The following is a 14,103-nucleotide window of genomic DNA, read 5'->3' as shown; positions in this document are numbered from 1 at the left end:
TGCTCAGTTCCACACCTACTCCAGTTCTGTCTCTCACAATTTCATTTCTCAATCTATCCAATCTTGTCACTCCTAACATACTCCTTAAACACTTCCTCTCAAAATAATTTAATTTCCTTTTCAAATCTGCGTTCAGGCTCCAAGTCTCTGCACCACACAACACAGTTGGCACAACCACACTCTCATACAGTTCCCTCTTAACATCCATACTCATACTCTTGTTGCTCATCACTCTCCTCAGAGCACCCAAAACCTTGCTTCCTTGATTCACTCTGTGCAATACCTCGCACTCCATTCCACCAACTGCAGCCACATCACAACCCAAGTACCTAAAGCTTTCAACTTCTTCCAGCACCTGTCCAGGCAACCTTATTTCTAATGTCATGCCCACTCCATCAAGTGAACACTTCATCACTTTACTCTTCTCATTCACACATAACTTACGCCTATCACACACTCTTCCAAACTCCATTACCAACCTTCTCAATGTTTCCTCAGAATCAGCCACAAGTGCTGTCATCTGCAAACAACAAATGACTTACTTTTATTTTGTAAAAACTGATAAATACATTCCTTCCATACAGTAAACAGACTCCTGAATGATCCGCAGTTAGCTTTCGAAGTGTTCAATAGAAGTCTTTTTTTTTCGGCCATTGCCTAGTTTAAACACTTGATCAGCGATGCTTTAAATCCCCCTTTTTAGAGCTACCTTATAATACTAATCACTTTTTTTTCTTCTCTTTTTTTTGCACTGTACACTATAATTAGCAATAACAATGTGCATTGAGAAACTGCTAAACATACTTTCTTGGCTGCTAACTAAAATAATCAATGGTGGTTAACACACCCACACATAAATCCCTTTTGGAATTGAACAATGCTCAAATCTCTTGATAATTTATGTAATCTGGACATTTAAAGGGACATTGTTTATTCATTAGCACCTCCTAGAGGTCAAACTTAATTCTATAAAAGATTGATTTGAATAAGCAAAATGCATAAATACATGTACTATTGTATGAACAGGATTTTTTTTTGATACTCGTAGATCTGGTTATGTGTATCCATTTTAATTGTTTTAAGTTAACATAGTCTGTTCTCTTTGAGCTTTGTAGCACTCATTTATAGTAGCCCTCCCCCGGGGGTCACCAAACTTTAAAGCTGAGAGCTATTTTTGTTCCCTAAAGGTGTAAAGGGCTACCAGTTTAACAACTACGACTTGCAGGCACCATGTTGGAGACGTTTCGCAATACAGTGACATCGAGAGGTCAAATATTGCACAGTGTCCCTTTAAAATGCAAGTCAAACTTTAGGATTCCCTAATATGTTGTATATACCTCTACAGGTCTAAACATGGCAGTTTGTGATTGTAGATTATAAATTAAGCAACATCTACAGATTTTGTAATCTCTGAGCATGGTCACTTCAAGAGTAGTGTATTGAGGGTTAATCAGTGGTCATGAGCTGATCCTTGAGAAAAAGCAATCTTCATGCTTCAGGTGAACTGTTACTCGGAGTTTGCTTAGCCCAGGGCTACTTCAATTACATTACTCGACACCTGACTTCAAAATGGCTGCATCGAAGGACAAAAACATTAAGATATAACTTTTAAACTCGTATTAATACAAACACAATATCAAATGAATTGTGTTCGGATTACTTGTGGCCGATACCAATTGTTACAAATATTTTTTGTTTACTTTCTATTCGTTGACTCAATTTTCTGACTTGTCTTGGCAGCGACTGTCAAACTCCTTATGTTAGGTGCACAACTACGTGCATTTCTCAGATGCGCTCGAAAAAATTATTTTTTCCATCTTCATTGGGGTTTCTAGTTGGTGTTTGGACCTTACTTGAAAATTGCCTTTCACCTTTTTTATGCTACACTAACAAAAACTGCGAGGACAAGCAATAAGTCACTCTCCAACACCCTCCCTCCCCCTCCAATGTGACTGGAAAAGATTTGTTAAAAGTAATATATGAGCGATAGGTGCTGGTGAGCAAGGGCTCTTTGAACTTAACTTGGCACTGTTAACACATTGATCCAATTGTTAACACGTACTTAAGTGAAAATATTCAGAATAGTACATTTATTTTAGAAAATGATAAATCATTGAATCACAAATGGCATCATGAAATAAGTGGCCCTATGGTAGTATTTTTAGTCGCCACAAGGGCTCCCCCTTACGTAAAAGGCCTATAAAAGTTAAAATGATCATTTATATAACATGTACGCATGAATAAATGAAGGGGAATCTGAATGACTTCGCCCAAACAACCTTCCCATGATGACTTTCTTAAAAGCTATTTCTTCGAGTATTAAGGGTACACAAGGTAAACCCCACAAAATCCACAAAGTGGTTGTCTGTGAAGCTGTAAAATCCACTAACTGCCACGATTTATCTGCCCACACGCTTGTTTTATGTAACAGCAATTGGAAACCAGTGACAAAATGTGACCAACACTAAATATCCATGACAGCAATGCCATGTCGTTGTAGAGTGCAATCTTCGTGTTGCGTAATCACCTTATCTCAGTTTAGTGGGCATCAAAAGCCAGAGTCTTGGATGCTCTCAGTATCCTCACCATGCTCAGCTTGTGTGAAGATGATGAGCGGTGAAATCCTGCCCCAAAAGAGTTACTTGCAGTACATTGTGAGCACAGGCAGGTTTTTGTTTCTTCAGAAGGCCGAGCTTCCTTTTGTTCCCATGAGGTAAATCGAGAAAATATTTCACAATTATCTGTTCCTGGTGCAGGGGCAAATAATATTACACTTCTGACGTGTAATGAAAACAGTTCCTGATCATTCAAATGAGTGGATTATTTTTACAGATTTATGGATCAATATTTTCATTTTGCTACAATTTTTCCCCCGTTCCCGTTTTCTAAGACTGCTTTTTCTTTTGTTTGATTCAATTTGTCATATAAATAAAAAGAGTTTGTTAGTATAGAAAACGTGCATATCTGCAAGTCTTCTAGGTCTCATCCGAGCTCAAACCTCTTACATGGCATCTCCCCTGCTCCTTGCTGCTCTCAAAAGCCCTGATGTAGCTACAGTCCTTCAGACCTGCCGGAAACCCAGAGGTTCATGGAGGAGCTAGATTTGACATGGAAAAATCTCATCCTCCTCCAGAGCTATTTGGCAAGCGTTACTGGAGCAACAGTTTCCTGGTGGACCTAGTGGACAATGGATACTGTTACAGGTCAGAAGTTTCTTAATGAACTGGAAATATTCCAGGCTGTATTGCATTCGGTTGTGAATAAATTGGACGTTCTGTTTGCGGACGCTGCATTCGATACCAGGCATTTTGACCTGAGGTGACTTGGCGGTGGAGATTCTTAGATGTACTTGACAAGCTCGCTGTCCTTCTCAAGAGAGTCCATGCGCTCATAGAAAAAGATGTAGGCGTTCTACCATCGTTTCCGTTTGCGGTATGACAACCTTTTCATCGTGTGATCAAAAACCTCACCCATGTATTATATTTTCTTTCTGCATTAATCAGTTATTTTATATATCATTAATCTGAAAAAGCGATAATTTAAAGCTAGAATTAAAATGTTAAAAGAGTATCGCTTCCTTCATGGGAAATGCTTAAGACAATATGAAGCCATGTCGAATGAATTCAGGTGGGAAACTTTAGCATTGCATCCTGGCCGAATCGGTAACTACCGAACCAGATTCTGAATTTAATATAATTTTATTTTACCGTACACCCATAATAATATGCACTTTCTGCAATGTCTATACGCAAGTGTTGAGGTGCTCATAAGAAAACGATCTAAATTAAATATAATTTAAAACAATTTACTCTACACCCACAATGATATGCACTTTCCCCAATATAAATATGCAAGTGTTATGGTGCTCATAAAAATATCTTGTCAGTTATCACTGACGCACAAAGTATCGATTGATTGATAAAGACTAGCTCGAGCCACGCCAGGATTTTATCGGTATCCTTAGGAATTAAGTTGTCGCGCAACCATAATAACAACTGAGTAATGTTCAAGGGAATAAGGTCAAGAAATATTTTGGACGCAAAAGCTCCTTCCCCACAACGCAACTACTTCAGGGCACGTTTTTTACCTGAATAATAAAAGTTTATCAGAAAAGCGGTGAGGCCATATTTGAAGACGATGACCTCAATGGCAGTCTTTTGTATCTTTCCATAGACAAAACAAAACAATGCACCTTACAGCAGAAATAAATGAACCGTTGTTCAATTTCTGAAGATACACCATGCAAAGTGTTGGTGAAACAGTAAGCTTGTATCGCTTAAGAATCTTGATATTGAACAGCTGTTAAAATCATCAGTTATCTTCATTTCATAATGCCTGATCAGCTTAAGCACTCAAGCTGTATAGTTGTACTACTGTGCTAAACACAGATCATTATTTTGCATCCATCTTCTCCAAACCACTTAAAGATTAGGTCTTAAACACAAATTTGACTTCAGAGAGGCTGCCAAAGAAAATGTGACGACCAAATGTGGGAGATATGCTATAGAAAGTGAAAAAAGATCCATACCTTATCAATAGCACGTATAAACCCAAATAGCAATGAAGATGTGGTAATGTGCAAAATAAAAGCCATAATTATTTGAAAATCATATTCAATTGATTACACTACAAAGTTATACATTATGCTCGAACTGTTGGGCATTTTTTGTTTTTACTTATATTCTTTCACTTAGGGGTTTCATGTCCACATTAGATTCCACTGAGCCAAGAAAAACGTGTTTATCGCTGTGTTACCTCAGCTTGTAAGTAACATTGAATTAGTATTTAAAAAGTGATATATGAATTATTGAAGCATTGTCATTGGAACTCCTTTTCCTTCTTATTTAACGTGCAACTGCAGGTCTATTTTACGTTTCGACTGAACTGGAGGCCATCATCAAGCTGATCGTCCCATTAGAGTCAGGGTTTGTGTCAGCAGTTATCCATGTCAGATTCATTACATGCAAATATAAAAAGAATGACACAGTGACGTTACATTTCTTCATTGGAGTCTGAACCCAAATTTAGAAGCCATGATGACACTATAGGAACCCACATCTTGAAATGCAGGCTAGATTATGCTATTGTCCAGAAAGGTATCTTGCGGGTAATAGTAAAGGAAAAAGTGCTTTTTAAAAAATGAAACATCAATAAAAAACAAATATTAGACAGACCAACACCACTGGGACACAGTGATTTCTAAAAAATAAATACATCTTTGTCCTTGGGGCTAAGAAATAAGAAAGAAAACCAATCATATTCTTTTGTACGAAAAGGTCGTACAGTACAGGTTTAAATTTATTTACACACCTCGGTAGAAGTCCGGTCCCAACTACCACATACACCTTAAATAGAGAAGGCAGATACATTGAAACAGTTAAACATTTTCAAACAACAACAACAAAAAATGAGAAACGTGGTGGAAAATGGTATTTAGGAGCGAGCCCAAAGATTGACCACCCCTTATTTGCAAATGGAAAGAAATGGCTTGTGGATGGCGACAGGTTACTGAAAATGTAGCATAAGAACTCTGGATGAGTCAAAATTTTAAAGAGAAACTCCCGACTGATTCAGTGTCCTTCCCTTGAGATCCTCCGGCTCAAAACGGAGCATTGCCAAAATGTTACGAAAGCTTCACAGCCATCTTTTGCTCTTTCTTAATCATCCTCTGTGCCTCTTTTTCAATCTTCTTCTTTTGCTGTTCCAAGGACCGCTTTTCTCTCTCTGCCAGTTTCTGTTGTCTGTAAAAAAGAAGGATCGCTAGCAAGGTATAACATTGTAGATTATGAAAGTACTCTCATTTCAGCGCGTGGGAAATGAACTCAACTTGCCAGATAACATTTATTGTGGATATTACATCGTTTACTTCAAAGATAGAAAGTGAGTTGCTGTCATGGTGGTTACCTATAATGCACTGTTTGAGTATTTTGTAACAGTGGTCTGTGCACCTCAGAGACTCTGTGATAAAAGGCTATACAAATACATGTGATTTGAATACTGTTACGGTAAACATTGACCCCTGCTGGTGAAAGACTCAACATACATGCTGCTCAGCTTGGTTGCATTACCTGAGCACCTCTTCTGCTTCCCAGGTGGCGTCATTGCCATCTTCCCAGGCATTCGTATCCCCCTGCCAGTTGTCCAGTTCACCAAGCTCTGCCTGTTCAAAAGTAATTACTAGTTTATTACCGCTCACAACTTTGCAAGATGGATTTTTATGCATGCCCTTGTCCATCTCTTAGCTTGTGTCACTTTAGGGAAGGGTTAAATGGAGCCTCTGCCGTGAAGACTCATCATGTCTATACCAGGAATGAAAATGGGTCAGGGCTTAAAAAGGTGAAGAGGGTGTGGAGTAAATACCGCATTTATTTGTGTATAATGCGCACCACAAATTTTTTTTTAAATGCGTATCAAATGTTGTTTGACTTTTTCTAAACCCAAACTGAGCACTGAAAGTGACAAGCCTTGTTGAATACATGCGGCCATGATTCAAATAATTTATTGACAGCTATGAACACCATACTAACCCATATTACAATGTACTTTATTTAATGTTCTGTTAAGTTCATCGGATAGAGCAAAGAATTGTTTCCTTCGTCATGCTTTTTTGAGAGATTATATCTTTCAAGACAACATTCTCTAACATTCGTCTCTGGTGTTGTGAATAAAAGTAATGTGATAATGAGATAACATCTAATGCACGTTATACACACATATAGAGTATTCCTGCCCGTGCAAACTACGCTGATTTTAATTCAAACGAACCACCACAAACGCCCGATTCACTCTAAAAAAATCTAACAATAGCCTCTCCCTACTCAAGATATTTTTCCTGAGATCTATACAATTCATGTGGGTCACCCTTTTTTAATTCAAAACGGTGAATTTTTCCTAGAGGTGACAAACTTTCATGCCTGCCGTACGCTATGACATCATGCCCTTCTAGCCCATCACTGGCTGCAGATGAGCACGTGACATTGTTTGACCAATCAGTGCTGCGCGGTGTTTATCACACTCAGGACTGATCCAACAAGTCATCAACGTATAACATGATATTACTTTTTTCATATTTCAATGCATGCTAGCTATGTTGAGCAAAAATAGAAAGTGGTGGGACGAATATGTAAAATGACGATATGGATCATCATGTATCATAGGACTGAAAGAGAGCCAAGCGCCCTATTTGTTGAGCAATTCTAGCCTCGCACCGGCAAAACTAAAGGATAAATTGTTCTGTAGTATATTGAGTTCATGCATTACTGGTTTTGTTCTGCACACTTCATTTTGTGCACACGTAGAAAAAGGATACGTCTCGAATTTAAAAAAAATGTTTTATTTTAAACCTAAGTAAGAATTGGTGAACGTGCATATACTGGTGGGTTTGGTAGCTCCAACATGGTTAAGGACCACTGCTTTGGGATAAATGGGAGAGAAAACGAGTGTGATATATACAAGAACCAAACTGAGTCGAAAATTCCAAGGACTAGCCTCTCTTCAAATGGTGAGGTTGAAATTTTACACTTCTGGTGGCGAGTGGGTGTCTGATTAGCGCATTCACATTTCAGAGGTATCGGGTTGAATTCCAGCTCCCGACCTACCTGTGTGACAAGTCCAGGGTGTCCACCTGCCTACTGCCCAATGTTAAATGGGATAGGCTGACACCCGATTGGTGTGTGAGTGTGTGTGTGTGCGTGAATGGGTAAGTGTCAAGCACATAGTAAAGCGCTTTGGGAGGTCTTCATTGACTTGAAAAGCGCTATAGAAATGCAGACCATTTACCATTCACCCTAATAAAGACAAGACCAATAATGAGTATTGGTCAAGCATTGGGATAAAAATCATACGATCATATGTAGTAGAAAACAACCATGAATTCTTCAATTTCCTGTTTTTCTCAACCATTAACACAATTTACGCATTTTAGTATGCATTCTGAAGCGTTAGAAATGGTTTAAGATAACTCACTGAAGGTGGACAGAAGGTCATCATATCCTGAGAGGCTGCCAGTCTGCTAGAGAAACCTGCTGAGCCATCAGGCACCAGATAGTTCAACGGTTCCCTTTTTTTTAGCACTATCTGCAAAGTGGTAAAATAAACAAGGCACACTGTAACATAGTAATTGCAGTGATTTGACCATTTAATCAGAACATTAGCAAATGTGTTCAAAACAGACAAAGAAAATAGATTTGGCAATATTCCTCATGCACCTGACAGAATAAAAAAACATGATTGAACAAGCGCAGAGAACATCATAAAGCTGCATCTAATGATGTAAACAAAGATACTAATTGAGGGAAATATTTAACCTACTCTAGCTTGGCCGTTTGTTGATATGGGGTGCATAATTAAAACATTATTACCAGTTTATACAGTAAACTACTTGTTTTTTTTTTGCAATTTTCACCAAACTGAACAGTAATATATACGCAATACCAACGGGCAGATTTAAAATGAACCGTGTCCGAACTTTACTCGGACACTTATTTCTGTGTCATCTAACCCCAGAAGTAGTTGTGTATTTACATTGAATGAGATCAGATACAAATCCAATGTTGCTGTCAATGTAAAATAATGCAGTACACCTTTTTTAATCAAAGTATTTGGTTTTTGGATTGGTGATTGAAAAGAGAAAGAAAAAAGATGCACACAGATTTCTTTCTGAAATGTGAGAAGGAAAATCTCTACCTTTTGTGTTTTCCTAATGGTTGGGGCCATGTCTTTAAAGTAGTCGGGCTCCTCAATCTCTGTAGGTTGAGGTGGAACGTTTCCATTGCCACCTTCGATCTTAATACTTGTTGGAGCTTCTTCATCCCATGAACTCCATTCCTCAACTTCTAGCTGCACAGATACAGGGAAGTAAATAATCAATTTAAATGAAACCATGCTCTGAAACTTATTTAAGAAGCTGATCATTTTAGTCGAAACAGAACTTACATGTTGGGTGAGAAATATGGCAAAAAAATATTATTTTTTTCAAATAAAATAATGCACTTGATTTTAAGGAAGACAACATTTACAGAAAGAACGTTGCAGCTAACTGGAGACTATATTGCCACCTTTCTATAATGATCACCTCATATATTATTTTTATAATACAAGAGAAACTGAATCGTATATCTACAAATTTTTATTTAAAAAAAATTAAAAAATTAAAATAAATAGCAGCTCCAAAAATGTACTGATTTTAGTTTGACTTTTAAAGTCGTCTCTATGGAGGGTGTGAGAATGGAAAGACTATTTTGTGTAACCTTAAATGTTTTTTTTTCCCAATGTGTGTTTTCCGTTCATGTTAAACTAAAAGAAAAAGGACGCTCTTAGACAAAACACCTTCTAAATACATTTAAATCATGTAATCATGCAAAGTATAATATAGGACGGATGGAGTCTACCAATAACCCCCAAAATTGGATGAAATCACCCCATTTGTGCAGAATGCTAGTATTAAGACCTTAACACACACTGCTTTAAACAAACCATATGCTTAGGACCTTCCCTCTTGGGTGTCACAGGTAACCTTTAATGATAATAATAATCATAATTGTTGCAATAATACACTGCATTTATAGCGGTCTGAACTACCGTAAATTCCGGTAGTACACCCGATTATAAGCCGCACCCACCACGTTTTAGGTGATTTGCCACTTTTGTACTTACACAAGCCGCACCCATGTATAAGCCGCGTCCGCCCGCATCAAAACTCGTGATACAATCACAAGTTTAACCCAGACCAGGCTTTATGTTCCACGATTGTAACGACAGGGATTGTAACTACGTGACTGTGCTACAAATGGCTGCAGATACCATACAATCTGCGAGCTGCAAGCCTAGGACGCAGCCATAAAGAAGAATCGTCTGCACCCACCCGGAGGGGGGAACCGGAGCTCCACTGTGGTGGTCCCGGCAGCAACGGCCTGGTTGTGGAAGGTAGAAGTAAGAAGGGAGAGGACCCACACAGGACTGGAGGATGCTGCTGGTATGGGGTAGGGTTTGTTTTTGGCTTCTGACATGTGACTGGGAGGCGGGGTTGCCCTTGCACAATAGTATTGCCCTTTACACATTGGTTAACTGTTAAAAGATAATAACTCTGAAATTGTTTGATCGATGTTGAAAATGTCAGAAAAAAAATGTTAAAACGTCATATCTATGAAGTTGTGTGCTCCAATGAAGGACATAGAATCCCCAAAATACAGCAATGCTGTAAGTTTTATTTTTGCAATCAGGAGATGGAATAAGAGCTTGCTCTGTCCACTCCACGCATCGGCCCGGTATTGCAGTACCTCCGGGAACGGTGCATCGCTGCTTGGCTCTGAGGCTAGGACCTTGACTCAGCCTCTTGGCTGAGAGCAAGTGTCTTGGCCCCTTGGCTTTGTAGCGTATTATGATTTGACCGATAACGGATAATGGATAATTGATAAAGAATATAGAACAATAAACCGATTGTAACTACATAGATAGTACACAATTCTAGAACCACAGTCGGCATCATGAATGGATAATGATACCCGTAATTAGCGTATGATGCAGACTTGTAAAGTCCGGGTCCCTTTGAAAGTAATCCAAGGAAACAAAATGTATATTTCCAAAGTTAAGGGTGGGAAAAATATATATCCACTATTGTCCGCTGCGACAACAGACAGATCTATCGGTAACTCAGCTTTACCCTACTTCCCATCAGCCCGCGTTTGCTCCGCCCCTTCTTTTTGATTCGTCCGTAGAACACATAACAGAATAAATCTTTAAAATAAATAATTACAAAAATATACAGTTGCAAAAACATATTTTACATCGTTACACATTTTTACGAAGAAAGACGGTACACCAAGAGAGTTTTCAAAGCTTTAATAATAATATAACTTTCATCCCAAACCGTGCCTTTGAAAGGTACCAACACGCTAGTTAGGATCACGCTCGCAATGTATCAAACGTGCCTGTTAAAAAAAAAGCATCCCGTAATTGTGAAATTGAAAATGTCAGGAAAAAATGTTAAAACGTCATATCGTCACGTCATATTGTCAGATATAAAAAAAATTGTGAATATGCTTGATGGCTGTGTTTTGCTGCTGTTGGTGTCAGTGGATTTGTTCAGACCGAGGACAATCGACTTTGGCCTGGACGGATCTATTGACACTAACAAAGATGTTATATAATGAAATTGTGAATATGTTTGATTTTCAAGAAGGTTTGTTCAAACCTCACTTTGTGTTTGCTGTTAAAAACGTAATATTGGAATATAATATTGTGAATGTGCTTAATTGCTGTTGAGATTGTCATGATTGTTTTCTGTTTTTAGTGTCAATAAATTTGTTCAAACCAAAAAATTCACGGTAGATCGTCCTCAACTTCCTCCTCATAACTATCGCCATCAAGGGCATCTTCCTCATTATCGGAACTTACCCTAACTTTACAGACAATGTATGCTTAAACTTAGAGGTTGCAGTCTTTCTTGGCGCACAGATTTTACTGGTCTTAATCTTACCTTTTATACTCCAGCGCCGCTGGTGGCCGTTACAAAAATTCCATAAATTGGACGCTTCACCGAATAAGCGGCAGGGGTGAACATTTGGGAAAAAAGTAGTGGCTTATAGTCCGGAATTTACGGTATTTAGAAACTAAAATGTGTCCATACTTTGGATTCAAAATTTATGGACGTCGGTCTTAGTTATTGTTGCTTGCTTCTTCCTACATTTTCCACTTCCGTTTGCTATCCTGTATTTTTACGAACTGGATATGACGTCACACACACACAAAAAAAAAAAAATAGATCCCTGGAAGAAACATCAATTTTAAAAATCGCCACAAATGAAGTCACGAAATACACATGAACCAATGTTTTTGTCCCACCCCTATTCACTTGCGTAATGTTCCTCATATTTGTTAAATGCTGTGAACTAAATAATTTGTCACCATGCGTCCTTGTTTTCACATAAAAGCTTGGTTAAAGCGCCATTGATTTTCGACAACTTAATAAAGAAAAAACGTGATACTTTTCGCGATAAATATTGATATCGACCGGTAGAAAAATATTTTATCGTGACAACAATTTTTGTCATATCACCCAGGCCTACTTATAGATATTCCAAATTCAATCTGATAATAGACAGTTGGGCATTTTTTCTTTGTCTTGCCTTAGCTAGTTTATTGGTTAAACTAGCTCAATGCTTACCTGTTTTGGTGCAGATGAAAAATCCACAGTGGTTGGGAGAGTTATTTGATCCCCACTGAGCTTTCGGCCCCGTCCACTCCTAGTTTAGTGACAAACAACAACAACATGGAGGGAAGAAACCACCAGACAGGATTGTGAGCTTCAGCTAATTTTAATCTTAACAACATCAGATAATCTGTACACCCTAAAACAGTGATTCTCAAAAGGTGGGATATTTCGTTGGGTATGTATAATTTTAAATGAAAGGAAAAATACGTATTCATTTTAAGAGTAGTTATTCAATGGAATTACTTCAAGAAATATAATTTCTGGACTTAAAGGAAATGTTAGTTAATGGGTTCATTAAAAATAAAAAATATTTTGGAACAGAAATGTACTATAAAAACACATTCTAAAATCATTAAGGAATACTTTTAATGTTGCATCAGCTGAAAAGTTTACTAGATCTAGATATGAACGTTCTTATTTTGACATGAATTTTTAAAACCTGTTTAAGTGTAGTGAAAAAAATAATACTTTAAATAAATATACTCTTTAAACACAACAAATGGCATATGATATTGCAAGTAATATAATTAAATACTGTGAAATATTATTAGGTAAAATGTAGAAAAGGAAAAATTATATTCTAAATTTACAAAATTCTGACAACAGAACACCAGAAATTTAGCGCATTATCCCGCGTTCGCTGACGTTACGCCGAAAAACCCCGCAAAAAGTGAAAATCTGTGAAGCCCCTTCAAAAACATAAAAATAAAATTTATATATATATATATATATATATATATATATATATATATTATATATTATTTTTTTTTAACCATTACAGACCGCGAAGCTCTGAATCCGCGAACGTCGAACCGCGAAGTAGCGAGGTCCCACTGTACTCAATTGAAGATGCACGATTTAATAAATTTGCTAAGAATTATTATAACATCTCAACCAAAAAGTCTTTGGTTGGATTGATTTGGCCTGATGTGAATTATGTCCCCCGAAAAAAAAGTTTGAGAACATCTGCTTTAGAAAATGGCAATGACTCTGGATATCCGATTATAAATGCTGATAGAATGTTTTTTTAAAAACCTACCTGCATATCAATCTCTTGAAGAAAGACAGCAAGCTGGCCAGACATGTGCAGATCTTAAAGAGGCGAAATTGTGTGATGGCCATGACGAACTTGATCCTTCAGAAGAATAACGTAGCTAGTTTTCATGTAGTTTTTTTCTGTCGATATTGCACTCTACAGGGTTAGCAAAGCATTGATACTACAAAAGGCATTTACACTTGAGTAAAGCTTAGCAAAATGTTACGTTTGTAAACATCAAGGCCGTTCAGTGTTGTCTTTGTCAGTAATCGTTCATTGATACTGTCACAAGTAAAATAAACTCTATGCCCAGCTAATGTTTCTTTTGTGATGCTGACGAGACACGTTCATTTATTTGCCGACCGAAGCATGATAGCTTAGCTTACATAAAAGCATGCTCTTTCAAAAACCTCCAACAGTGTCTTTGGCTGCAACTGAATTAGCTGAATGTTGTTTTCAGTCATGACACGGAAAGAAGAGCTACATACTCCAATGCTGTTTCATGACAGAACTCCGAAGACTCGTTGTGTTCATCTCCATTGCGTCGCTGCCATCTTGGAGCTCAGATGGGAGGAGCAGGAACAAGGAAATGGAAAAGAAAAAAACGAAGGGTGACGCTTTCACTGACTCAAAAAGTGTCGGAGTTCAAACAGTTGAGTTATATTTGTGATGTTTAATTTGCAGTATTTTCCTAACGCACTTACATTTTTTTAAATCCTAGTGTTTTGCTTGTGTTTTTTTAAACCGACAGATTTAATGATACGTTTGGATCGTAAAGTCCTCTGAAACTGAAACATTGCATGACACTTATCACCGATGGGTGTTTCCATTTTCGTAGCAACATTTTGGTGTCATG

General features: G+C 37.7%; 1 protein-coding gene and 1 pseudogene across 1 annotated transcript; one reads left to right on the top strand and one right to left on the bottom strand.

Moving 5' to 3' along the window:
* Positions 1-5,254: 5,254 nt before the first annotated feature.
* ebag9 (estrogen receptor binding site associated antigen 9) lies at positions 5,255-13,882 on the bottom strand. Its single transcript, XM_088326485.1, has 7 exons — positions 13,736-13,882; positions 13,251-13,346; positions 12,164-12,242; positions 8,686-8,838; positions 7,966-8,076; positions 6,069-6,160; positions 5,255-5,741 (listed from the first exon to the last, which is right to left on the bottom strand). The coding sequence occupies exons 2-7, from the start codon at positions 13,331-13,333 to the stop codon at positions 5,624-5,626; spliced, it is 636 nt and encodes a 211-aa protein (XP_088182611.1). The 5' UTR covers positions 13,334-13,346; positions 13,736-13,882; the 3' UTR covers positions 5,255-5,623.
* LOC148371829 (U2 spliceosomal RNA) lies at positions 10,176-10,299 on the top strand (annotated as a pseudogene).
* Positions 13,883-14,103: the final 221 nt, after the last annotated feature.

This window comes from Urocampus carinirostris, chromosome 2 (genome assembly GCF_059441175.1).
Source record: "Urocampus carinirostris isolate Australia breed hairy pipefish chromosome 2, RoL_Ucar_1.0, whole genome shotgun sequence".
NCBI classification, from domain to species: domain Eukaryota; kingdom Metazoa; phylum Chordata; class Actinopteri; order Syngnathiformes; family Syngnathidae; genus Urocampus; species Urocampus carinirostris.
Note: the sequence above shows the minus strand (reverse complement) of the source record. Positions and strands in the feature narration are given on the sequence as shown.